This window comes from Papaver somniferum, chromosome 3 (genome assembly GCF_003573695.1).
Source record: "Papaver somniferum cultivar HN1 chromosome 3, ASM357369v1, whole genome shotgun sequence".
NCBI classification, from domain to species: domain Eukaryota; kingdom Viridiplantae; phylum Streptophyta; class Magnoliopsida; order Ranunculales; family Papaveraceae; genus Papaver; species Papaver somniferum.
In genome coordinates this window covers 173,850,971-173,877,311 of record NC_039360.1, presented here as the reverse complement: position 1 = coordinate 173,877,311, position 26,341 = coordinate 173,850,971, and the positions used below count along the sequence as shown (strand labels likewise).

Sequence of the window (26,341 nt, the reverse complement as noted above, 5' to 3'; positions counted from 1 at the left end):
CTGCATTCACATAATCTCTGCCTTCTTGCTGTGCATCTCATTGCATTTCACTGAACTTGCAAATTTTGCTGCTGTTGTGGTGCTGTGGAGCTGGTGTTGCTGCTGCTGCTCTTGGATGTGCTGCTGCTGTTGTTGTGTTGCTGCTGCTGATCTACTGCTGCTGTGCTGCTGCTGGTGCTGCTGTGAACCAAAGCCCAACTGGGATGTGCAACTAGAACAAAAGAGCAGCTGGGCTGTGCTAAAAAGAGTAAGCCTAAACCCAATAACTGTGTGGGCTTGCTTTAAAAACTGAAATTCTGGGCCTTGTAAATTGATTCTGAAACTCTTGAACCCAAGTGCACTTTGTTTCTGAACTCTGGGCTTGAACCCAACTCAGAATTTGTAAAACGTTTTTAAGCCCAAGTGGGCCTCGTATTTTGGCTAACTAAGAGCCCAAAAATCAAATACCCAGCTGGGCCTCGTGCATTTCTGGGCTTGGTTCACTGAACTCGTTAGTTGGGCCGTGTACTCAAATCTCTAGGCCGTTCGCTGGTCTTGTCCCACAGAAAATTTGAACCAGTTAGCTGGGCCTCATCCCATTAAAACCAAAAGGAGTTTTCAAAACCCATAAAAACCAAATGTTTCCCATCAAAAACCAAATGTTTTTCATTCCCATCAAAACCAAAATTTTCCCATAAAAAACCAAATTTTTGAAAACCCATTAAAACCAAATAGTGGGCTTTGTGTCTTTTCAATATGGGCCAACCTCGTGCTCTCCATGAATACATGTATCCCACAATAAAAATTCCATTATCATGTATTGTCTTACCTCAAACCAATAACCCTTTTAAAATAAATGCAAGCATGATACAAATACTTCCTATATTTCGAGGGTTCGATTCTGAGAACCCCTATACTCATGTAAGAGAGTTTGAACAAATTTGTCGGACTATGCAACCTGATCATATGTCCGAAGACTCTCTGAAATTGCGTTTGTTTACATTTTCTCTAAAGGAAAGGGTCAAAACATGGTTTTACGGTTTGAGACCACAATCAATCAACACTTGGGACCAACTCACAGATCTATTTTTCAAAAAATTCTTTCCACATCATCGGACCATTGCTATTCGTCAAAGTACCAATTGTTTTGTCCAATTGGATGAGGAAATTGTTTTTCACTATTTTGAACGTTTTAATGATTTGTTGAGCGAATGTCCGCACCATGGATTTGAGAAGTGGAGACTTGTCGTCATCCTCTATGAGGGACTAGACTTTAAATCTCGAACCATGGTTGAGTCTATGTGTAATGGTAAATTTCTTGATAAATCTGTGGATGATGCATGAAAATTTTTAGCTGAGATTGCAGAGAAAACCCATCAATGGGAATCTGTTAGGGAAACAGGGACAACGCCACATGGTATGAGTCACCCCCATGAGTTAGAGTCTTATTCTTGTGATAGATCCGACCTTAGGATTGAAAATTATCCTAAATTGCAAAATCCCTATCATGATGATGATGATGAATCAAATTTTGAAAATGGTATTTTCAGTCCAACTCGTACAAACGATGTTGAATATGAGCCTCATCTAGAGGAAAATGAGTTGACCGAGAACACCAGAGTTGTTAATAGGGAAGAGTATGCATATTACTCGGATGATGATATGATGTTAGAAGAGCTAGTTCTTCTTGAAGAGTCAATTTCGGAGTCTTGTGACTCCGAAATTCCATACCATAGTGAAGAAACTTCCATGAATGATGTTTCTCCTAATATTCATATTCATTGCAATTCAGATACTTTGGACACTGATATGAGGCTTGTACAATTGTGTTGTGAAGATGAGCATGACATAGGAAAGGTTGAATCTTTTGTAGACATTAATGTTATTATACATGAAAACGAATTTGATGTGTCTGATTCCCTGCCTAAGTCCCAATATGTTGTTTCTTCCGATGTTGATTTGAATACTACGGACAATCATGATACCGAGCTAGGTCTTGATGTTTTGTTCGATGAATATGAGCATGATTTACCTGTTTCTGATTTAGGGAAAGTATGTACTAGTACTATTGATCATGAAAATAAATTAGAAGTGCATGTTTTCTTGCCTAAATCACAGATTGAGATTTTTCCACCCAACCTAGATTTGGTTTGTCACAAAATTTTTAAACCAACTAATCTGAGAGTCCCTAATCTAGGATTGGAACTGTGTGCTTCCCAAGTCCTCTTGGACTATTTTTCTGCTAAATATAACATCTTTAAAGAACCACAATTGGAATTAATTTCTCTGACCATCCCAAACAAAGTCCATTTTGAGTTAGACCTTGTGAATCCTGCACCCCTAAAATGGAAAGATTTTGTGCTTAAAAGTAAACCTTCTAAAAATTACAGGTTTGGGGGTGATTCATTTGGTTTTTCACTCTCACTCGCATTTCAGTCCAACTATAGTTGTTTGAAACTGTCTATGTTTCAATACTTTGTATTTTGGGTTGATCCTCAACTCTTTAGACTGTATGTATATAGTGAATTGTTTGTATATAATCTGGTAGGTAATGTTTAGTGGAATCATATGTTTCTTGTATATAGGTGCTAACCCAATGTGAATTCAGTTGAGTTACTGTTGGGTTTTGCCTTGAATAATGGAGTTCAAAACTTTCTTTCGCCAATATCCGGTAATCTCTTTCCTTTTTCTACACTTAGCATCGTTCTCATGGTATGTGTTATAATCATGTTTATCTTTTGAAACATTGAGGACAATGTTTAGTTTAGGTTTGGGGGTGAAAAGTAGATACTTTGATAACATGCTATAATCGAAAAATAGAACTCTAAAAAAAAAAATTGAAAAAATCAAAATAAAAAATTAAAAAATTCGAAAAAAAAACATAAAAATGGAGCTCATTTACCTTGAAATGTTGACTCTTGTGCATGTATGTAAACATAAGGATTCTTGGTCTAGATATTTAGGCACCCTGATTCTAGCACAATTCATATAGTATCATAATCAGTTGAATACATAGTATGAGTTAATGGTGGATTCGACAACCTTAGTTCCCTCATTCTCACTGTTTACACCCTTAGTTCATTCATGCTCTTGTTTATTAAACATTGCACATTGCTTCCACTGTCTTATCTTTGCTCCTTTACACACTGCTTTGCACTGCTGTGCTTTTTGCTTTCAATCACTGCCCAAAATTCTCTGAAATCAGTTAAGAAAAAGCCTAGATTCAACTACACACACCAAGTCCCCGAGGACAAACCCCTTCTTACCTCACTCACTACAACTGACCCTGTATACTTGCAGGTCTAAGTTGTAGGTTCTTTTAAAACCACACCAATGTGCCAATGGCGCGTGTGGCGGCTTTGGCCTTGGGTTGCACGGCTTTGGAATGCCAGGTTGAAAGAGTTGCTTGGCATGTGCCACTGGCGCGTGTGGCGTCTTTGGCCCTGGGTTGCACGACTTTGGCATGCCAGGTTGCAAGGGTTGCTTGGCATGTGCCAATGGTGCGTGCGGCAGCTTTGGCCTTGGTTTGCACGGCTTGGCATGCCAGGTTGCAAGCGTTGCTTGGCATGTGCAAATGGTGCGTGTGGCGGCTTTGGCCTTGGTTTGCACGGCTTGGCATGCCAGGTTGTAAGCGTTTCTTGGCATGTGCCAATGGCTCGTGTGGTGGCTTTGGCCTTGGTATGCACGTCTTAGCATGCCATGTAGCAAGCGTTGCTTGGCATGTGCCAATGGCACGTGTGGCGGCTTTGGCCTTGATTTGCACGGCTTGGCATGCCAGGTTGCAAGTGTTGCTTGGAATGTGCCAATGGCGCGTGTGGCGGCTTTGGCCTTGGTTTACACGTCTTGGCATGCCATGTTGCAAGCGTTGTTTGGCATGTGCCAATGGCGCGTGTGGCGGCTTTGGCCTTGGTTTGCACGGCTTGGCATGCCATGTTGCAAGCGTTGCTTGGCATGTGCCAATGGCGCGTGCGACGGCTTTGGCCTTGGTTTGCACGGCTTGGCATGCCATGTTGCAAGCGTTACTTGGCATGTACCAATGGCGCGTGTGGCGGCTTTGGCCCTAGGTTAGATGGCGGTGCAAGGGTGGCACGACATGTGCCAATGGCGCATGTGGCGGAAATTTTGGCATATGTGGCAAGCCGGCCAAGGCTTTGGAGCAAGCAAAGCGCTTGTATGTGCGCTTGGCACATGTGGTGGAGCCGGCAAAGGCTTGGCGCAAGGGAAGCGCTTTGTATGTGCGCTTGACACATGTGACATGTTGGAATGCTGCTGGCGCGGTGGTGCGGCTGGCATGTTTGGCATGCTGCTGGCACGGTGGTGTGGCTGGCATGTTTGGCATGCTGCTGACACGGTGGTGCGGGATTTAGGGTTTGGTGTATCGAAACCCTAATTTAGCGTTAAAAAGGTACCCCGGTAATTCTTGCGTGAGCGTGTTAAATTATTTACTAAATGCGCTAGCGGCGTTAGTGATGTCATGTTAGGTGCGGGGTTTTACGGTTTTACCCGTTGTCCTAAAACCACCATCAACATCATTACAAAATATCGGTGTTTTTTGTTTGTTTGGTTTGTTTGTTTTTGTTTCTAAAGTGTGTAGCCAAAGTAGTCTTGTTCTTGTAAATACTGGTGATTTTCTTAGTAGTTGAACTGTGTCTTGTATTGGTTTGATGATATATAGATTTGTTTTCAAGTTTACTATGAATTCTGGTTCAAAAGACAGTATGCAAGAAGATGAAAATTGTTGTGAAAAGTTTAAAGATTCCAATGAAATTTAGTAAAATGTAAGTGATAGATTTGAGGTTAAGTTTGCAGGAATGAAGATTGAATTGCATCTGGAGACGATGCAATACGTCACAGTGACAGAGCAGAGCTCAAGGGAGAGAATAGTTTTTCACCGCTTTGGCTATTAGCCCCAGCACACATCACTATTACTTATATAAATTACCTGGAGACGATGTAAGTGATAGATTCCAATGAAATTTAGTAAAATGTAAGTGATAGATTTGAGGTTAAGTTTGCAGGAATGAAGATTGAATTGCACCTGGAGACGATGCAATACGTCACAGTGACAGAGCAGAGCTCAAGGGAGAGAATAGTTTTTCACCGCTTAGGCTATTAGCCCCAGCACACATCACTATTACTTATGTAAATTACCTCCGACATATTAATACACTAGGATTTTGAAAAAGATCAACTGGGTGCAAGTTACACTTGTTAAATACACACTAGTAGGTTAATTGTTAAACTAATTTTGTCCACTAACCAAACAACCAACTTACTGATAAACATATATGAATGAGAAGAGAAAGGGAAAGGGTCAAAATATCCTGTAATTTGTACGAACATAGAGTCCGCGGTCTTGGTCCCACCTAATTGTATATGAGATTGCAGTTGAGACGTCGCTATCATCAACTTTCCGTCCTTCCATGTAGTATGGTTCGAGTGATTGGAGGTGGCAAATGAATTTACACTTATACGGGTTTGCAGGATGCTACACGACAGTCTACACTAAGGTGGTGTTTGTTTGCAGCTGACTCATCTGAGTCGTCTGGATCTGAGTGAAATCACCTGACTCATCTGGATCTGACTCACTAAGGTCTGAGTCAGAAAATATGTTTGTTTTGTGAGTCAGATCTGACTCAGCTGAGTGGATTTTTTTGGACAGAAAATACCCTTGTGCACATTTCAAACAACTTGTTCACTACCATTCTAACAACCTAAAACTTCAACCCATGAGCAAACTTTAGCTATATGAGATTTTTAATTCCATAAAACAACTTCTCTAAACAGAAGTTGTAATGTAATAAATTACAACTTGTTCACTACCGGTCTAAACAACTTCTCTTTTCGATGGAATTAAACATTACCAAACAATAAAATATAAAGACTTCATTCCTACAAACATAAAAGAAGCAGAAGCAACAAAATCTAAAGGAGGCTAGCTATTTCATCACGTAAGTTGTTCATATATATCTGCTCTTGTCGTCCAAACAGACGAGGTGCATTTTCTTCCGTTTCCGCTTCCACTTCGACTTCCACCTGTGTCTCATTCATATCAAATGTCTCATTCTCATATTCTTTAAATAGCCAATCATCCAATGCATTACGACGTAGAAAGTTATGTATTGACATGCAAGCAATGACGATATCTCTTTGAGTCTCAAATGAGTAAGAAGGCATTTTACTTAAGACGGGAAATCTTACTTTCAATACCCCGAATGCTCTCTCAATCACATTCCTCAATCGAGCATGGGCTTGATTAAACTTCTCTTCTTTGTGTTGGAGGTACTCTTCGATAATCGCCTATCCAATACCTTATGTTGCGATACGGACACATAAACCCCTGTGTATGAGAGTACGCAGCATCACATAGATAGTATTTTTCTGCAAATTTTCAACAAAAACATTATGAAGTTGAACAAAACATTAGGAAGTAGTAATTGTTACTAAATGACAAGCTAATATAATCAAAATATTATGAAGTTGAACAAAAACATTATAGCAGATGAAAAATGAATATTCTGATTAACATTACAGAAGGAGTTCGGACAACTTTAATATTGAGAGAGAGAAGTACAGCTTGTGACAGCTGTAAATAAGGGACTGGACAGTCAATGTATGTCTTATCAACAGGACTGACATTTACTGACTACATTAAAACCTTGCCTACATTTTACTCAAAAAATGTGGAGATTTTCTTTTAAAAAGGTGTTTCCATCAAGTTATAGAAGCTCGCAATATAATGTCACATTTATCTAGCTCTGGTACTCTGTACTTTTCTTTTAAACACTTTTGGATACAAAAATTTAGCTGATGGCTAAGATAACTCTAGGCAATGGTACACTAGAGTTCAATGTCAGTCTCTCTTGGCTTGACATACATAACAATCTAAGTTTAACTACAACATCATATATTCTAACACTGGTAAGTTTGGTGGGTAGTTTAACAGGTGGTTCAAAGAACAGATTCCCCATCCCAACAGGCGCAGGGGTGGCCTGAAATAGGAGAATACTACAATTGAGAGGAAGGCCTCTCCTTGCGTAGGAAGGTACAATTCAAATATAAGAACGCAGTGCACAAAATCTAAATAAAATTGAGTAAAGAAAACAAACCCAATGCAGAAAAATTGGACTTAAAATAGAGATAATACCTGGTGGAGGTAGAGGAAACTTGAAAGATGGATCACGCACTGCCTCAGTCAACACTCTCGAGTCATGAGCAGTGCCTTCCCATCCAACCACTACATACAAAAAGTACATATCCCAATCACATATCGCAAGCACGTTTTGGCTACATTCTCCTCTTCCCCTTCCTCTATACGGTGTTTGCTTCTCGACTGGAATGCTGGCACTAATTAGAGTGCCATCCAATGCACCAACAGCACCTTTGAAAGCACCTTCTCTAAGACGTTTATTCCTTTTTGTTAAAGCTGGCTTATCAAATACATTTGGTGGAGGAACTAGGACTTCAGCAGACCATTTCTTCATAGCAGTCAACACTTCATGAAAATACTTGCTAACTGTTTCACCTGAATGTTGAAAGTGATATAAAATTACACGATTCCTACAATTGTGCCCGATTGTGTATAGAAACATTGCCATCTTCTCCTCTACTTCTAAATACTTGCTATCCTCTAAAAGTCCTTTGGCTCGGAATTCATTGCATAATTGAATAAAAGGAGCCTTAGTCATTCTCAATAGGTTGTACATATTCCTCGGATTTCCTTCTAACAGATCTTGGGTGAAATCCTTTCCCGTTAAAATTGACTTCTTGTACTTCGGGCGTACACGCCGCTTAGACTTTTTAAGTTGCTTCACTAACAAACATAAAGCTACCAGTTGAGATAGTAAGGTCTTCATTTTTCTGAAAACAACAAGTAGATGGAAGCATTATGAAGTAGTAAGCCTCTGAAAAATAGAGGAAGGCATTACACAACCACATAAGAAAAAAAACGAACCAAAATTTACCGTCTTTTTCTTGGCGGCTACAGGGGTCTTAACACATCTTTTGGGAGTCTGCAAAAGCCAGATGTCAGAATATTAATCAAAATAAGACTTCTCCATTGAATCACATCACCTAAACAATTGTATAAATCAAATAAGTGATGTGATTAATTACCAAGAAATCCTAAGAAACTACTGTCAGATGAATGAAGACATCATATATAAGTACTTGCCTGTATTTAGGTGCTTCCCTTCTCTACATAAAACCCACTTCCTTGTAGCCTTCTCAATCTGCAACGTAATGAAAGGAAATTGTTACAACACACTGACATATTAAATATAAACAACAAGCAATTAAATATAAACAGCAAACATAACTTCAATACTCATTCATTAACTTCAACAAATACTAATTCAGTCATTCAACATTCAACACAAATTAAAACCCGATTAAGTAATTCAGTCATTCAACATTCAACACAAATTCTACTGTTTAGCAACTCATAACATCTCTGACTATTTCCTAATTCATAAATTTCAACGTTCTTCTAAAATTTTGTGTGCAAAGGCAACACGAAGCTCATCGCTTTTCAAACTGACAAACAATTTCTGCCAACCAGGCATCTCTGAAGCTTTTAGACTAATGCTCAAATACTCATCCATTGTGATGCAATCAGTCTCAAGTAGATTATCTAGAGCTTTCATGAATTCTGCTGCGTTATCCTTTTCTAGAGCCAAGTTTTTTATGTTGAGAGATGAGCCTCCCATTGATGTGACAATAGAACAAACTTTTCAGTTAATAAATCACTTGAGGCTTCGTCCATTTCCTTCTTTCTTTCCTTCCACTCCCCTTTGCATTGAGACTAGAATCAACCTCGTTTCATCCTCATGATTTTGTTCTTTTTCCAAGACTTATTCGGGAATCAGATCCATTAGTTGTAGAAGTTCCAGCTGAACAAGGAGGTTCCATTCTTCCAGGCGTATCCCTATTAACTCCGGTAGAGAACTTCCCATCAAATAAATTCTGCAACTTCTCTGCATCTTCCAGTCCCTTATTCTTGAATTGACTGGCGTTTTTGATTGTCTGCATCAATTAGAAAGTAAAATCACTATTGGTTCATTATTGGTGATCAAACAAGCTTGGCATGAACCTTATTGAGCTTCAAAGAATGATATTATCAAGGCACATTGTGCCTGAACCTTATTGAGATTAAATAAAATTTTCTGAATACCGAAGATATCTAGAGGGACTTACAAAACTGAAACAGTCTCTTACCTTGTCTAATTCAGACCATTGTTCTTCGCTCCAATCAAAAGTGTTCGTCTCCGCGTTGTACCCATGCCCGGTTCTTGCTAAGAGACGAGACCAAGTGACATATTGGGTGCGCAAGTAATCCCAGTGGTTTCTCAATTTCTTTTGGGTGATAGTGCAGTCATACTTCTCAGAAAAGAATTTGCACAAATTTCCCCACGAAGTTTGCTTCAAAGAAGTTCCAGAAAACCCATGCTCAGTAGCTTGTGCCAAACATTGGTCAATAAATAACCCTCTAAATTCTGGAACGCTCCTAAAAGTTATCTTATTTGCTTTTTCATCTTCTTTTTTCTCCATAGAGAACTAGCATAAAGTAAAACAATACAAGACGTGGGTAATTTGAAATAGAAGAGAGTGTGCTAGCTACTGAGAAAGTAAACGGGAGAAAGGCCGAGCAGAAAATACCTGCTTTAGGATCCAGTGATGGCAACAAATGTCTGCGTACTGAGCTAATATTAAGGTTGTATGTGAACTATCCCTGCAATGCAGCCAAACAACATTTATTTCATAAATGTATAAAGACTTTGATTCTTAGCTCTCAATCTATCACTAGATTGTAATAAAAGTGAAACAACATATATTCCTAAAACTTTTAATAAGACATATAACCATTATGCATATTCAGTATTTACCAAACAAGGAATTTATATAAGCGATTATTGGGTTTGTTGTTAGCCATGAATGAAGACTCAAACATTTTACAATGCGAACAAACCATAGTTAACTATTTTGTAAGCGTTCTTTCGAACAAAAAAAAAACTATTCTGTAAGCGCAGTCATGAATGAAGACTCAAATATGTATAACCCTAATTCTTACAGTGGAGCATGTTCGGACTTTAAGTTCAAAGCACAGCATGCACTAAATCAACAAAATGGAAAGTAAATCAACTTACAAATGCATTGCGTACATGGCTCTTGGCGTCAAAGTTTGGGTTCATATCATTCTTATGCATGCAAGACCAATACCATACATTCTGGGCAACAATTTTTGTATGGATGCCTTGCGATATTTCTATTGAGGAACTTATGCTATGTCAAAGAGTTACTTGTAACTATAAGAAAAAAAGGAAAATCGAAATGAAGAACATAAATGACGGAAAACATGCTTTGCAAAGATAGAGAGAAAAGCAGCAGAGATTAAAAAAAGTCCTCATCGAGATTGAAGAGAACGAACAAAAGTGAAGAAGAAAGAGAGCATAAATTTCCATTCAGGCAACAACAGTTAAAAAGACTACAGGAAGAGGTCTATTGCAGTTCTAATAAAGATAGGAGGATCACTCCAGAAACGGTCTTCTCTGGAAGAAACACTCCTTTTTTCCATTAGATCAACCACAGAGTTTCCATCTCTATAAATATTTGATGCAATTCACTGCACACAGCCTCCAGGGAACGAGGTTATGTGCGAATTAGTCATGTATGATAAGAAGTGAGTCACATTTACCCCAAAATTCAGCCATATCTGAAGTAGTGATGTTAAGGATACCAGTTTACCCTTTAAATGATTGGAGCGTTTCTCGCTTTACTAGGAACACCAAGATATGGTAGACCTAGAAGTTCCCTGAATTCATTTTTGATAGAGCTTTCCAGGTTCAGCAGTGAGCTTAACCAAGGAAGTACGTACAAGCCAGTCGTAAAGAAATGAAGGTATGTTCAAAACGAATTTTATTCCGCAAATCCCAAATGGTCCAGCAACAATTGACAACTGAAATCAGCAGTAACTGTTGAACTTGCAAACAGTCTCTTACCTTGACGGAAAACTGCCAAATGTCGTCTGCAGAATGATTTTGAGCTGTTCCTAGAATGTTCTAAAGGGTTGAGCTTAGTACTCAATCCTGGTATGCTTCCTGCAAAAAACTCAGGTTGTGAAGGAGATGCCAGAGTGATTGAGTAGCTACTGAGCATCAAAATAACTGAAGACATGGTGGGTCTGTCTTCGATATTATCTTGCACACATAACAATCCAATATGTATAACCCTAATTCTTGAAATAACCCGTTGTTTCAAGGGTTTTGTGCATAATGGTTATATGTCTTAGCTCTGTTCTACACATAACTGGGTGAAACAACATAAAAAACCATCAACAAACATAAAAATGAAACCCCAACTATAAATCTACCAAAATATACAAAAAAAAATACTTGTTTAACTGATTTTAACAAAATACAGAAAACCCTAACTATCAATCTACCAAAATACACACAACAAAAAACTAATCGATTTAATCAAAAATACACACAACTGTAACTATCAATCTGCCAAAACACACACAAAAAAACATCATTAATCGATTTAAACAAAAATACACAAAACCCTAACTTTCAATCTACCAAACCCTAACAATAATAGCATCATCAATCGATTTAAACAAAGAAAAACCAAACCCTAATCATCATCCACAACTTGTAATCAGATCTGTCTGAAGAAAGAGGAGAGGACGAGTGGATGTGAGATATTCTTCAGATCTGTCTGAAGTATAAAACCCATGTTCCAAAACACATAAAACCCATACGAAAATAAAAATGGATGAAGAATTATACCTGAATATGAAAAAGAATTATACCGGAAACGAAGGTGATTTAAAGATGAAAGAGAAACGAGGGTGATTTGAAAGATGAATTTGGATGAAGCAGATTTGAAAGAGATGAAACGAGGGTGATGATGGATAGAAATCAGTGGATTTGATGAAAAAGATGCAGGAGAAATCACTAGGGTTTTTCTGCATCACCCATCTCTTCTCTCGACAAAGAAAATGAGAAGAAAATGATAAAATGAAATTTTTTTGTTATAAGCTGTCGAGGGCATTTTTGCCAATTCCAGCGAGTCAGAGGTACTAGTGAGTGACTCAGGGACATGGAAGTGCCTGACTCTATAAGGCCCGAATCAGGGGTTAGCCTTGACTCAGATGTCGAGTCAGAGGTTGTAAAAAGTGCAAAACAAACAATCTGACAGCTGACTCGGCGCGAGTCAGGGGTTGACTCAGACCCAGATGCCGAGTCAGCTGCAAACAAACAAGGTCTAAGTGTTAAGCTCAACGGCCTTGCCATCTTCCAACACGCTACTCTTCATCTCCGTGTTCATTCAGCCTGTGCTACCCTATGATAATCTCCCCCCACCCCTTGACCATTTTTGGTGTACGCCGTACCTTTCGTACACCATCCGTATATTTTAACAAAGGCGTTTTCTAACTCACCCGTTGGATTGTCTTCCTGTCTGACCACAACCGTTCTTTATATTTCTTTTCTTTCCCTAATTTTCTATGCCTTCGTTCTCTTCTCCGCTCTCTTTCTCTTCTAAGTTTTCTAAACAAAGAAAATTCTGCAACTGAATCTCCACCTACGTAACGTTTCAAGCGATTTGCAGTCAAGATCAAGGATTGAGTTTGTTTCTTTCCACTTCCTCGATTAGGTATGCAAAATTTCTCATGTAATCTGAAATTCTAGGTTTTTTTTTTAAATTTTGGGGATTTTATCTCACATGTGTTTATCAATGATTTTGAAGTGTTTGTGTTCAATCTTACTATCTATTTACGTACCTCTATATATGTATCGGAAAATAGGGTTTTTAGTTGGAATAAGCTTTTTAGGTAAAAGACTATTTGTGTTCAACTGGGTTCAATTGAATTCAAGTGATATCTATTTACGTACCTCTAAATTTCGAGGTAAAAGACTATTTGTGTTCAATCATACTGAATTCAATTGAAAAAGCTTGTTAGTTGGCTTCATGGTAACAGGGGATTTTAGTAAATAGGTTTTCTTAGATCACTCTTACATTCATTATTAGGTTTCGTAATTGTCATGTCTGATGCAGATTTTACAAATGAAAAATTGTAGGTATCCAGATGAGGAAGCTGGTGAAGTGCCCATATGCATAAGCTTCCTTGGTAACAGGGGATTTTACAGACCACTAATATTGAGGTTAATTAACTGCTCTTTTATCTCCTTTTGTTGTCTAGCTAACTACTTGCATCTTTAACATACCCAACTGTGTAAGTGTGAAGCTTAAATTTAGTGCAATAAGCTTTTCAATTGGCTTCACCAGGAAATGATTCATATGTATGTGACATTTGAGAGATTTTTTTCATTTTTTTTTAATTTTCATCCAAATGGTATATAAATTTCCCCAAACAGCCGACTCAACATGCAAACTGATAGATATTGGGGTATAAGTGTTTTAGTTCAGGAAAATGGGTATGAACTTCATCTATTGAAAAAGTGATATATGTGGCTGAGAGTTATGTCCACATTATTCGATACTAATGAGGATCTATTTTAGTATTTGCTTATGATATTGGCGTTTTGGTTCATAGGTGAGATTCAATTGACAGTAGTAAGCAACGCATAGGTGATTTCCCATAGGGTGTTCTTTAAAGCTGACTTGGGGTGTTCACATGAGACTAGGCTATAATCAATTTAAGTGATGTTATTTGGGGCCTTAGAAACTAAAATTTAATACCAACAGGCAATTAGGCATGATCGAGTCTTTTTTCTGCGAACTCTAGCTGATGTTTGTATGACACCCACTTCTATTTTTTCTTCCAGAAACTTATTCACATTCTTGAGATATAAAGTGCAACCTTTCTCAACTTATGTTCTTCTTTCACTTTTCTATAATGTTACTTATTTGTCATTATTCCTTTCTTACAGAATTTGCATTTGGTTTGTTTTGAACACAATGATTGATTGAAAATAATATGTACGTGCAAGAATTGGAGTGTCGTTGGTGGATGAAATTGATACCAAGATGAGAAGTTTGTTTTAAGAAAAATTTCCTTTCTTCCCAGTTATACAAAAACCATGAGAGCACATACTTAACAGTGTATTGTATTGTCTGATGTGCGTTTGATCTCATTACAGGTGTATATAGGGCTAGATAGATAAGTTATGCAATGCCCAACAGAAAAGATTGAGGGTCCGGAATTTGAAGATGCAAAATATATACGAAAAGATTGTTGTTTACCGACGTGCAACGCACGTGCACTCTACTTGTGATCAATAAGCCCAACACGCTTTTACGAATGTGCCAAATTATTGTTGCACATTCAGAAACTGGTACCCAGTCGGGCCGATCTCCTCGTTTCTTTTTCCATCCTATGGTGTTTTCCAACTTAATACCCAATCTGGTAATTGTAAATTCCGAGGACTAGGGCTACGTGCAAAAGTAAACCATCCGACGGTGTTAAATGGACTGTTGTAAGGAGGTGAGCGGTCAAGCTTTGGGCGGAAATATCTGAGCCCCGTTAGAATTGGGCGGAAGTCTCTTTTTCTCTTTAGATTTCTTTATTTCGATCAAACCTCGCCCACTCTCAGAATCTCTTCGCCAATTTCATCCGATTTCCTCTCAAATTGATTTAGGGTTTCATTTTGATTCTTCTATAGACATCCATCTAGTTATCAATGTATTCCACTACTAGTATGCACCAGTAAAGGATTAGTTCTTCTTTCAACTGTCAATCTACAGCCCCTCAGACTAAGAGAAATGACGACGAAAACGACCACGAATCTTACTAATAAGAAGAAGAGATTATGGGAGTTAATATTCGCATGTCTCTATGCAATTGCTTTCTACATCTTCCTCATTCAACGTTCTCTACAACTTTCACGCAATCACTCTGATAAAATTTACAATTTGCGACACGGTTGGATCTCCAATCGACTCAATGTAACTTCTCTCCGATTCATTCATTGATTTGTCCAGTTATGTAGCTAGAAAGTGTAGTTTTTAATGCTTTAAATTTGGTTTTATTTTTCGTACCAGGATGTATCTGATTCACAATGGAGAAACTTCCGTGGGAATTTACCAATTCTTACTCTTGTGTTCGCTCTCTTTGTACTTTTGGCAAACATTTCGAGGGCATTGTTTGGCTTGAAAGGAAAAGGGATGTCTGTTTTTTGGACATTCATTTCCTTCATTTACTTATCATATTTACACGGCGCTTGGTACGTATGGACATTGATATAAATGTTGGCGTTTGCATAAACAACTGACTGGATTGATGGACTCACTTAGAGTCACTTATTAATTATTGTTGCATTTTTTGTATTTGCAGTGTTATATTCATTGTTTCAATTGCTTCACTTAACTATCTTCTAGTAAAGGTGGGCACTCGTTTACTATGATGTTTGGGTAGTTGTTGGTTCTTATATGCTAGTATGCTACTTGTTGCTACGAGTGACGCTGATGATTTCTTGTTTATTCTATGGTTAAATTAAAGTATAGTTACTGATCACTAGACCATCCAATTCACTCTTTCTAATACTCATGATATTTTACTAGATATGTGTTTCTGCAGATGCTTGCAAAGTGGAGGTATTTCCCGTGGGTACTTTGGATGTTTAACGTGTTTTTTCTTCTGTGCAACCGTGTTTACGAAGGATATTCGTTTGTGACTATCGGGTTAGTGAGATATTGGTCACTCCTGGTTATTGTGACTTTTATTAGATAGTGAATGTATTATGGGTTTTATCTTGCTTATTCTTGATCAAGTAAAGTTTGTTGTGCACAGGCAACATTGGGCTTTTCTTGATAACTACCGTGGCAACTTTAGATGGCACATTTGCTTCAACTTTGGTAATTCATTATTCTCCTTATTTCTTAGTTTATTGCTTTTATCTGTATATACAATACTTGGACGGCGTGTCTTATATTTTTATAGTTATTATCTCTATGCACACTAGTTAGGGCACCTTATGCTTACATGAATACAGTAACTGTGGCATCACATATTTACTGCACTCGCATTTCTTTCAAAGTTTGATTATGTCTGTATGTGTGACAGTTGTTCTGCGCATGATAAGCTTTGGATATGATTACTACTGGGCTCTTCAAGATTCTGGTTTTGATCTAAAGGTATGCATGGTACAACTCATTCTTTGTACAGGCTTTTGGTTCAACTTACAATTATTTGGGTTGGTGGTGGATTTCTGCCGTTTGTGGAATATAAAATTAAGTCTTCTCAGTTTAATCGTGCATTTTAAGTTATTAATGTTGCAGCATGCTTAGCGATATGTGGATGCTTTATCTCACTTAGCCATTTCTACTCATGTTGTCTAATAATGCACTAGTTTTAAGGATATTATTCAAGCATGTATTGATCCTTTCTTCTCTGTGGTTGCAGAAGCACATTAAACGCTGCGAGAGCTGTTCCTTAGGGAAACCATGTTACAAATCTTTGCAGGTTTGATATACCATTTGTCATATTTGTAGTATTGATTATTTGCCAGCTTACTGATCCAGCATTATGAATAAAATTAATCAGTGACCTGATGTGAAAGGTTTGGATCTCGTAGGCCATAGGAATCATTTGTCCATGTAACTCGTAGAACCTAGTCCCAAAATGCCCTTATGCCGAAGCAATTTCTTAATCAGGACTCTCCAGTACCAATACAACTTGCTAAATGTCTTGTGTTTGCATTTCCCAGCACAAATTTTACAGTTTCTGAGCCATGTGCACAGAACTTCGGTTTATTTGGCGTTTCTTTGTAGCTTTGTAATCCCGTTGGTGGTTCTACAATTTCCTATCTTTTCCAGGAGAGAAGCGTTCCAATTGACAGATACTCGTACATAACATACATTTGCTATCTGATATATGCACCTCTCTACATTGCCGGACCAGTTATAAGCTTCAACGCATTCGCTTCACAGGTCTGCCATTTCTTCAAATTTCCTTTCTGTATAGCTGCAAATATATGATGTTCAAGTTTTTAAGAAAGATGTTCTAGCCTCGGTTTGTTGTTTTTGTAACAAAGTAGTTCTTATTGTTCTCTTCACCTGCGTGAATGCATACTGAGGTGTCGACTGTTTGACCTCGAAGCTATTCTTAATCTTCATCAACTGTCAGCAAGATAGTCTCTAGGTATGTTATTAATTAGTCTGCTGTTTGGCCATTTTGCAGTTAGATGCACCACAGAAAAATCATTCTGTCGGATCGGTGGCTTTATATGGGTTAAGATGGGTTCTATGTTTATTTCTCATGGAACTAATGACACATTTTTTTTACTATAACGCCTTTGCAACCAGGTAAGTTCTGTAACTTGACAGTCCTTAAAAAATGTTCTTTCAGTCATCTTTAAGGCTAAACTATACTTTCTTTCTAGTGCCTCATGGAAACATTTATCTCCGTTGGAGGTTTTCATCGTTGGATATGGGGTAAGAGTTCCGGATTTTACTTAGTTATTCGTGTAGCTTATAACGGAGAAATATTACTGTTGGTTTTTTTTTTTTGTATGTACAACAAATTTGAGTTGCAATATTCTTTTTTTATTACAAGTTGGACTTATTATCTTCTGGTGCAGGTCCTGAACTTCATGTGGCTGAAGTTCTTACTGATCTGGCGCTACTTCCGGTTTTGGTCACTGGTGCGTTCTTGAAGACTAAATAGTTCTCCCTCTACCTCCCCAACCTCCTCCTACGTTAGACACAGTTTTGGAGCTCTATCTGAACTGGATTAAACCCAGATCAGAAATCCGCCACTTTTTTTCTCTGTTCTTTTGGAATATGTCAAATCATGGTTTAGTGATTTTATCATCTGAGCTTTCGTACAATCTTGTAACTGTAGGTTGGAGGCATTGAAGCCCCGGAGAACATGCCTAGATGTATGAATAATTGCTATGACTTGGAAGGGTTTTGGAAAAGTTGGCATGCTTCCTTCAACAAATGGCTTGTCAGGTTCGCCTCAGTCCTTTTTGATGAGTGTTAACCATGTCTTTTAGTTTTACTGTACATCTACTTTACATTTGATTTTATGGTTTAGGTACATGTACATTCCTCTTGGTGGTTCTCAGAGAAAGCTACTCAATGTGTGGGTTGTATTTACATTTGTGGCAGTCTGGCACGATTTGGAGTGGTACTTCATTATTCTTCTCTTTGTATAAGCTTGATAATGACTAATATCTGGATTCTTTTATGATTTGGGTCAAAATATAATCTTGGTCAGTTCTGTTTTAGTTTGTCTGACATATCTTCGATTGTCCATAGGAAGCTTCTTTCGTGGGCGTGGTTAACATGTTTGTTCTTTATCCCGGAAATGGTAGTGAAATCAGTGATTACATCATTTAAGGTGACAATTTTATCTTTGAATTCTTTGTTTTTGGAGCTTCGTTCTTACTTAAACAAAATGTTTAGTGTTCATAAATTGTCATAACTTCAGAGATTGAAGATAACATTTTCAATTTTGTATTTGTGTTTAGATTTTTTTGTACTTCAATCTGAAGCCTTGTTTCTTTGCTTGATGCCACGGTGTATTTTCGAAATTATAGTTTCAAAGCTGTTGTGATTTCAGGCTAAAACTTCATTTGAGGAGTTTGTCCTTCGTGAGTTCTGTGCAGTTGCTGGTGCCATTACCATTACATGCCTCATGGTACGTCTTTCCCTCTACACTCAAAAAATGTTACTGCTTAAAGGAAGAATGTTATAGGATGCCTTTTGTTCCTTCGCTAACATAAGTTTGCTGATGGTCAAAATAATGAACTGATTTTGTCTTCCACTTTATTTAACCTTGTTATAATAACCAAACTTCAGCGGCTGTTGTCCTATCTTTATGCATTCAATAGCATAGGATGCTTGTAGTCTTCATAATAAGACATTTTATTTAAGGTGAATTTAGGGAACTCACTATATCAGTAATGTAAATTTGTTGTCGTTACTTGTGTACAGGTTGCGAACCTCGTTGGTTATGTCATTGGTCCGTCAGGCATTAATTGGTTAATTTCTAGATTCCTCCATAAAGATGGTATGTTATGGTCGTCTTTTTAAGGGATCAAATTGTATCAAGATTCTACTTGACTATTGGGATCCAACCATAGGAGTTAACTTTGATTCATTTCAACTGTCTACAGGACTACCTGTTCTGGGAGGCATGCTTATAACATTTTATATTGGGACAAAGGTAAATTTGTCTACGAGCACTGTATGTACTCTATTTTACTGTTTTAAATGTGTTTCTGATCACCCCAAGGCATGAATGTTGGCAGTTAATGTTCCATGTTCGTGAAGCAAAGGAAGCAGTGCAATAGGAATTTTAGATAATCCAGAATTGATCCTATCCTTGTAACATGAGAGGTTACATCAACATTTTGATCTGATCTACGAAAGAAAATACAAAGGCATGCGCAGTTGAGGTAGGGATCGTCCGAAGCAATTTTGTTAGACGCCCTTTCAGAAGAAAAAACATAGATAGCATGGGTTGCAGAGAGGGAGTATTTTGTCTGCCTTTGGCCACTGTAGATTTCAAATGACTCCATGATCCAAAAATGTGTGTAGACAATGTAGTATATTTCAACATCACTTTAGCTTATGCTTTGCGCGACCATGTATGGATGTGGCGATAAATTTCTTGTGTGTATGTCCTGTAAGAATCGAATATCAATTAATTCTATTGGCCTGAAATTGCTCAGTTTTCTACAAACTCGGTGAATAACTAAACTTTTAAGATTCAAAGAAATGAAACTAGTAGGACTCGAACCAGTGACGTTATCGAGGAAATTTAACTTTCAGTTGCATAAATGATTGTGTAGGATGGGCAAATGGATCACAATTTGTGTGACACGTATCTCAATAAAGGGAAATGAAAGAGATGATGGCGTTGGTTTTCAAACCCAACACCAGGATTAATGAAGAATACGTTGGTTTGGCTCTCAGTTTGTAAATTCTAGTCTGGTTAGTACTACTACTCTCTTGAACCACTTGAAGGGCCAATTTGTATCAATTTCGTTCTAGCTAGTTCGTCGATGGCTTGTTCTTCTTCTTGCTCCTCGACCACTCTTTCAAAATGCTCATTCCAACAACTAGATGGAAGAAATCTACTACTACCCAGAAGAAGATTAAGATTGATTCCAGCAATCACTAGATGGAATTCTTCTTCTTCCCCCTCCTTGTTATCTCATCATATTAGTGATGATTCAAATCTACATACAAGAAAACATTTCCAACTCAAATCCTCCAATGGGTTTCCACCACCGAATGCTGTTTCTAGTACTAAAGAACCTTCTGCAGCTGGATCAGAAGAAATGGACGCCACCATTAGTATTACTGTTGTAGGCGCATCTGGGGATCTTGCTAAGAAGAAGATATTCCCTGCACTCTTTGCACTTTTCTATGAAGATAATTTACCAGAGCACTTTACAGTTTTTGGTTATGCTCGAAGTAAGATGACAGATGAGCAACTCAGGAACATGATTAGCGCAACCTTGACTTGTAGAATTGACCAGAGGTACATACATACACCGCTTCTTTTATGCGTTTTACTGCTTTCTAGTCTGTTTTTATTTTGTCATATACTCTTGATTCTAGTCTGTTTTTATTTTGTCATGTACTCTTGATTCATTCTTTGTCATTGCAATTTTCATTGTCAACAGGGAAAACTGCAGTGATAAGATGGAACAGTTCTTGAAAAGATGCTTCTACCAGTCAGGTCAGTACAACTCCGAAGAAGGTTTCGCCCAGCTGGACAATAGACTGAGAGAGAAAGAGGTAATGTGCATGTCTCTGGAGAATGAATGTGCATTCCTTTATTAATGTGGAGAACATGTGGGATAGGATTGTCCAAGGCTTATTAAGCAGATGTCTATGATACAATTGTTAACAAGATGACGCCCGGTGACTTGCCGCGATGCAAACATAGATTTGTCAGATGTCTAAACTGGACCTTAGAAAAGAAATTATGCTTGTCCTATAAAATCTTCATATTAGACTTGCCATTGCTAGCTAAATGTAGAAGCTAGTATTGGCTACTGAAGAAATATTTCACCCTGTACAGATTTTTCTCATCTTTAATTATATTTTAAAATTTTAAGTTGTACTTCAACTCTATGTCAGGTTGGAAAGCTTTCAAATAGGTTATTCTATTTGTCAATTCCTCCAAATATTTTCGTAGACGTAGTAAGATGTGCTAGCCTTCGTGCCTCTGCAACAATTGGGTGGACTAGAGTAATTGTGGAAAAGCCATTCGGGCGTGATGCAGAATCATCTGGAGAATTGACCAGATCTTTGAAGAAGTATCTAAAAGAGGACCAAATCTTTAGGTATTGAGAACTTGATATTTTTTTTTCACTTTGTAATATTAAAAACGACATTAACATGTGTGTTCCTTTTATCTTGTGTAGGATTGACCATTACCTAGGGAAGGAGCTTGTTGAGAATCTCTCTGTACTTCGCTTCTCCAATCTCATCTTTGAACCTTTATGGTCCAGGAACTATATCAGAAATGTGCAATTCATATTTTCTGAAGATTTTGGAACTGAAGGTCGAGGCGGGTTAGTTTCAAAATGTTTATTTCTGACTTACTAAACATTGCTGAATCATTTGGAAGTACGTATAGGATGCTTATATCCAAGTTTTTTCAACCTACAGATACTTCGATAACTATGGAATAATCAGAGATATAATGCAAAACCATCTCCTTCAAATACTAGCATTGTTTGCAATGGAAACACCTGTGTCCTTAGAAGCTGAGGACACTAGAAATGAAAAGGTATGGATTTCTTAAAGTACCAGTTGAGAGATGGTTAAATCCATAACCAGGGTCTGCATGTTGCTGAAAACCCAAGCGATTATATCTCAGTTTCAAGCAGGAAAACTGTGTTTCATCATGTCGAATGTGATTCAGGTGAAGGTTTTGCGGTCAATGAGAACTTTGACGCTTGATGATGTAACAATAGGGCAATATAAGGGCCACAAAAAGGGTGATAGGTCTTATCCTGCTTACACAGATGACCCAACTGTTCCAAACAACAGCGTCACTCCTACATTTGCTGCTGCTGCTCTTTTCATCGATAATGCACGATGGGATGGTGTGCCTTTCTTGATGAAAGCAGGCAAAGCTCTCCATACTAGAAGGTTTTCTAAAAACTCCTCATGTCTTTTATGTTTTTCATTTGTCATTATTGCTCTTGTACTTGTTACTGCGACCAGTACAGCACAATCATTGAAGTGCTGTTGGAATGAAACTGTAGGGCAGAGATCAGAGTTCAGTTCAGACATGTTCCTGGTAACTTATATAAGCGAAACTTTGGAACAGATCTAGATAAGGCTACCAACGAACTTGTTCTCCGTGTACAACCAGACGAAGCTATATATCTGAAAATCAATAATAAGGTTCCAGGTCTCGGAATGAGACTAGATCGCAGTGACTTGAATCTTCTTTATAAGACACGGTGAGACTCAGTACTATCTACTTGTCAATTTAATTCTGCAATGTGCAAAAGAATTTGGATCAGGGACAATACTTCCCGGACACAATGCTCATTAGATTTTGGATTAATCTTTGCAAGTTGGAACTTGTTTTACTGGCTGACTTTTGGATTTGATGTGTCTGAAAGATATTCAAAGGAAATACCAGATGCTTACGAGAGGCTTCTGTTGGATGCGGTAGAAGGTGAACGCAGGCTGTTCATTAGAAGCGATGAACTTGATGCTGCCTGGGCACTCTTCACACCTTTATTGAAAGAATTGGAAGAGAAGAAAATTGCACCAGAGCTATATCCATATGGTAGTAGAGGACCAGTAGGAGCACATTATCTTGCTGCAAAGCATAATGTCAGATGGGGAGATCTTAGCAGCGATGACTAGTAAGAATCTATTTTGGTTTTCGGTTTTCTTGTTTTGAGAAATCAGTCAATAACATGAATGAACAATTGCTGGTGGCAATCTCCTGTCGAAATGTAATTGTATTGGGGAAATAACAAACTGTAGGCTCTAGTCTACTTTATTGGTTCTTGAGACAACTAGGCCCATGTGGTAATTGGAGAGTTTGTGCTACATCTATTCTTCCAAAGACAGTATTTATCGGTGAACAAGTGAAAATATGGATTAGTCACCTTAAAAAATTGAATAAGCATACCTAGATAGACAAAGGACAAAGAACAACCATATTCTGTATGAGACTTGTGAATCTGTGAAAATTGGATGGATAGAGTTGAAACCTACTCTCTTCTCTCATTGCCTCATTTATGTTTCAGTTGGTGTAATCTATTTTGAGGTTATTTAACAAGGAGAGTAAATTTGCAAACAACAAAAGAAGATTAAAAATTTAAAATATCTTTAAATAAAGCATCATTAGGGCCATGATTTGGTGTTGTGTTCCGGGGAGACAGGTGGAGACCACAAAGTCACAAAGCAAACCAAGCACATATTCCCACTTAATAATGTTTTTGCTTCGTAACCATCGCAGGCAGGTGTTTGCTTCTTGGGGGTACACACTACATAGTTTACTCATTTGATTTAGTTTTTTGTTTTGGCAAAGAAGGCGATAGATTGCAGCGGGTGAAACAAAATCCATATGCATTTTATTTAAGCTTGCAAAACAAATCGAATTCCATGAAGATAACCATTGGATGCTGCTATGCACGTAATCCATGTATAGCTACTGTTCGGAAGCATGATATACCGAAACTTATATGCAAAAAAGATATATGGTCAATAGCACTATTAATTTACCTCCCCTACTATTATTGCTAGGAACTGACAACCTGCACATGCTCAAATGGCAAGGTTATACGCATGGCTTATCTGACAGAGCAACATATACGCGGTAACAAGCTCTATATTTTGGAAAAACAGCATTGAAGTATGTGTGTACATATCTTACCATCAAACACGTGTATATAGGAAGATACGTGGAAAGCATGCAAGCCAACACATCAAAACATGATGTACCGCGGAACACCAAATAACTCCCGAAGAGTTACTTTATCCCATCCCCAAAAGGAGTTAAGATCAACGGTGAAGAGAAAGTTAGCTGACACGGATGTGACAGGGGCAGAAGACACTTGTCTGACACGAGCAGGCGCCTCAACTACCCGCATTAAACACTCTGAGCAGTATACGTGTCGATCAACCCGTGGAACGAACGAGGATGGTTCTGCGTGATCAAGTGATGAACGAAGACCTCCGCGGGACGGACACGAAACACAAGAAGATAAGGTTTCAACGGCTCTCAGAGATGGGTCCCAGACTCTAACCCTATAAATACCCCCTCTCCACCAAGAGTGAGGGGGATCGGAAAAATCAGGGAGAGAAGGAGAGAGAAGGAGAGAGAATAATTGTGAGTGTAAGTCTTTTACAATAGATAGACATGTAAACTCCAAAGTCATTCGACTATCCTTGTAACTCTCAAATACATAGTGAAACAACAAACCCCGTGGACGTAGGCCTTTGTGCTGAACCACGTAAATCCCAGTCTCATTTACATTTCAGCACTTTACGTTCGTCTAAAACCCCATGAATCTCTATTTCTATGTTTGGTCTTCTTTATTTTTACTCAGGTCCCATGCTCAAACGCCTCGCACGGTGTTATTAGATGAGGCTGTGATAAACCCGAGGGTTTTGAGCCAAGGAATCGGCACAAATGTATCATCAGTATGAGTCTGTCTAGATTACGAACTTTGATTGTGAACACGCAGATACCTTCGTGATTTAAGTGTTTACAAAGTATTAACCATCAATAGACGTATTACCATCTTGATTGCCATGACAATATTTCGGGTGCTGAATCCAGTCCTTCTAATTGGTCAGAGGTAAGGACTCCATACTGGGGACTCCCCACCACCAGTGTTCCCCTGTAAAACCATTTTTCAACCCGTGACTCATTGAGGTTTGTCAAAAAGTTTAGAAGGGGAGATGAAAAAAAAGATAAGAATCGGTGAACACTTGGAAGAAAACAAATCGAGGAAGAATACACTGTATATAAAGAAACACCGTTTTCTTCTACTACTCCTTCTAGTTCACCGAATAAGCTAAGAACCAGAAATGTGGACACAGAAAGTCAGAGAAAAAGAGACTTTCACAGAGGAGAGGTAATAATCTAGTTTGGTGAGACTCGTGATGGTACCTTAATCCAATGGACAGTGGTCCATCTCTCTATTAACCTTTTTCATGGTGCATTACGCAAGCCTGGGGTCACTTAGCTCGAGAGATGATAACCGTTTGAAATCTAGTGCGTGTGTATTTTTAGCAAAGCCAACGCATCATACGTAGTCAAGCCTTGCATTTTATCATTTACCCAATTTTAGAAATTGGAGCTTAGGTCACAACTCAAGTTGGTGATGCGTCAAATCATTTGTCCTAAGTCAGTGATCCATCATTGACACTCCGTTTCTCTAGGTTACGCTCTTGGCTAATTTTTCACAGTAAAACTGTAAAAGAGTGACCACATCCTAGTTAGTAAGTTCGCGAATGATTCGCGAATTTTTTCGTATCACGAATTTTATCGTCTTATTCGCGTACGTTTATAACTCCGAATCCAAGTCACGTATTATGTGACATTCCCGGATTATTCGCGAATCGTTCACGAATTTTACGTATCCCGAATGATACGTCCGCTTAATTCGCCAGCTTTTACTTTTCAAAGACTCCATTTTTTGGGCTTTACTGCCTCCCGAGCATACACGACCGAATATTAGACGTGTTGTAATTTTTATGAAACAAAAACGACTGAACAAATTTGAAGGTGAAGGTGAGAGAGATCTCAAACTCACTAACCAAGCATCTAAACCACCATACGACGTCCTCTTGGATAACCAATGTTGTATATATTATTAATATCATCATATTGAGTTTATTTTTTCCTTAAATAACTCACACATGCATAAAAATTGGTCTATGACCTTATAAATACAAATTATTTGTTATATGTAGATACCGAATTTTCAGAGCCGAACTCACATTTACAAATCGAATTATACACGTACGTATGCCGTTCCGAATTAATGACGAATCACGTCCCGTTGACCGAATTTTGGACCGAATTTGAATTTTACAAAACCGTATAATACTCGTACGTTTGCCGAATCCCGAATTGCTAACTAGGGACCACATGCATAAATGAACGCGTCATTGAGTCTTGAGCTGCGTCTTAATCATGATTCTTGGACCTTGGAGAGTCTGAGCGACTTAGTTTGATGCGAAGTGTCGAGTCAAAAATATATTCATATCTAAATTCCCATAAAAAATAGAGATTGGCCAACTCCGTCTCGGTACTCAACTCGTTAACAAAAATAGCAAAATCGTTGCCACTGGCCAACACGCTGTATAGGGTAGAATAGGTATTTCGATTAACCTAAACATAGTAAACCCTAGTAGGGTTAGTTAGTCGGCTATAAATTGCAAAACTACACGG

At 38.2% G+C, this 26,341-nt stretch overlaps 3 protein-coding genes across 6 annotated transcripts; 2 read left to right on the top strand and 1 right to left on the bottom strand.

The window, feature by feature from the left end:
- Nucleotides 1-8,805: 8,805 nt before the first annotated feature.
- LOC113360353 (L10-interacting MYB domain-containing protein-like) lies at nt 8,806-9,928 on the bottom strand. Its single transcript, XM_026603868.1, has 4 exons — nt 9,864-9,928; nt 9,637-9,709; nt 9,196-9,534; nt 8,806-9,003 (listed from the first exon to the last, which is right to left on the bottom strand). The coding sequence occupies exons 1-4, from the start codon at nt 9,926-9,928 to the stop codon at nt 8,806-8,808; spliced, it is 675 nt and encodes a 224-aa protein (XP_026459653.1).
- Nucleotides 9,929-12,478: 2,550 nt separating this feature from the next.
- LOC113358056 (putative membrane-bound O-acyltransferase C24H6.01c) lies at nt 12,479-19,634 on the top strand. 4 transcript variants are annotated; one of them, XM_026601564.1, is made up of 21 exons: nt 12,479-12,636; nt 13,062-13,145; nt 13,875-13,978; nt 14,085-14,889; nt 14,986-15,167; nt 15,278-15,326; nt 15,521-15,624; nt 15,734-15,798; nt 16,007-16,077; nt 16,346-16,405; nt 16,759-16,872; nt 17,123-17,247; nt 17,325-17,376; nt 17,523-17,585; nt 17,786-17,895; nt 17,981-18,073; nt 18,205-18,286; nt 18,509-18,586; nt 18,883-18,958; nt 19,065-19,114; nt 19,200-19,634. In XM_026601564.1, the coding sequence occupies exons 4-21, from the start codon at nt 14,707-14,709 to the stop codon at nt 19,239-19,241; spliced, it is 1,599 nt and encodes a 532-aa protein (XP_026457349.1). In that variant the 5' UTR covers nt 12,479-12,636; nt 13,062-13,145; nt 13,875-13,978; nt 14,085-14,706; the 3' UTR covers nt 19,242-19,634. The 4 variants fall into 4 exon arrangements, with proteins under 4 accessions (XP_026457349.1, XP_026457350.1, XP_026457348.1 ...); XM_026601565.1 differs by lacking the exon at nt 13,875-13,978; XM_026601563.1 differs by having other exon boundaries at nt 13,875-14,889.
- A 173-nt stretch (nt 19,635-19,807) lies between these two features.
- Nucleotides 19,808-22,981, top strand: LOC113358055 (glucose-6-phosphate 1-dehydrogenase, chloroplastic-like). Its single transcript, XM_026601562.1, has 8 exons — nt 19,808-20,437; nt 20,583-20,697; nt 21,043-21,248; nt 21,330-21,479; nt 21,577-21,697; nt 21,833-22,062; nt 22,179-22,379; nt 22,545-22,981. The coding sequence occupies exons 1-8, from the start codon at nt 19,956-19,958 to the stop codon at nt 22,792-22,794; spliced, it is 1,755 nt and encodes a 584-aa protein (XP_026457347.1). The 5' UTR covers nt 19,808-19,955; the 3' UTR covers nt 22,795-22,981.
- Nucleotides 22,982-26,341: the final 3,360 nt, after the last annotated feature.

Excerpts from the sequence above, each read along its gene's own strand:
- LOC113360353 (XM_026603868.1), bottom strand. The coding sequence starts at position 9,928 with ATGTTTGAGTCTTCATTCATGGCTAACAACAAACCCAATAATCGCTTA. Across the intron at positions 9,535-9,636 it reads ATCACTGGATCCTAAAGCAG|TTCTCTATGGAGAAAAAAGA; the intron begins GTATTTTCTGCT and ends ACTTTATGCTAG. Across the intron at positions 9,004-9,195 it reads AATGGTCTGAATTAGACAAG|ACAATCAAAAACGCCAGTCA; the intron begins GTAAGAGACTGT and ends TAATTGATGCAG.
- LOC113358055 (XM_026601562.1), top strand. The coding sequence starts at position 19,956 with ATGGCTTGTTCTTCTTCTTGCTCCTCGACCACTCTTTCAAAATGCTCA. Across the intron at positions 21,249-21,329 it reads AAAGAGGACCAAATCTTTAG|GATTGACCATTACCTAGGGA; the intron begins GTATTGAGAACT and ends TATCTTGTGTAG. Across the intron at positions 22,380-22,544 it reads AATCTTCTTTATAAGACACG|ATATTCAAAGGAAATACCAG; the intron begins GTGAGACTCAGT and ends TGTGTCTGAAAG.
- LOC113358056 (XM_026601565.1), top strand. The coding sequence starts at position 14,707 with ATGACGACGAAAACGACCACGAATCTTACTAATAAGAAGAAGAGATTA. Across the intron at positions 14,890-14,985 it reads GGATCTCCAATCGACTCAAT|GATGTATCTGATTCACAATG; the intron begins GTAACTTCTCTC and ends TTTTCGTACCAG. Across the intron at positions 17,377-17,522 it reads TTTTCATCGTTGGATATGGG|GTCCTGAACTTCATGTGGCT; the intron begins GTAAGAGTTCCG and ends CTTCTGGTGCAG.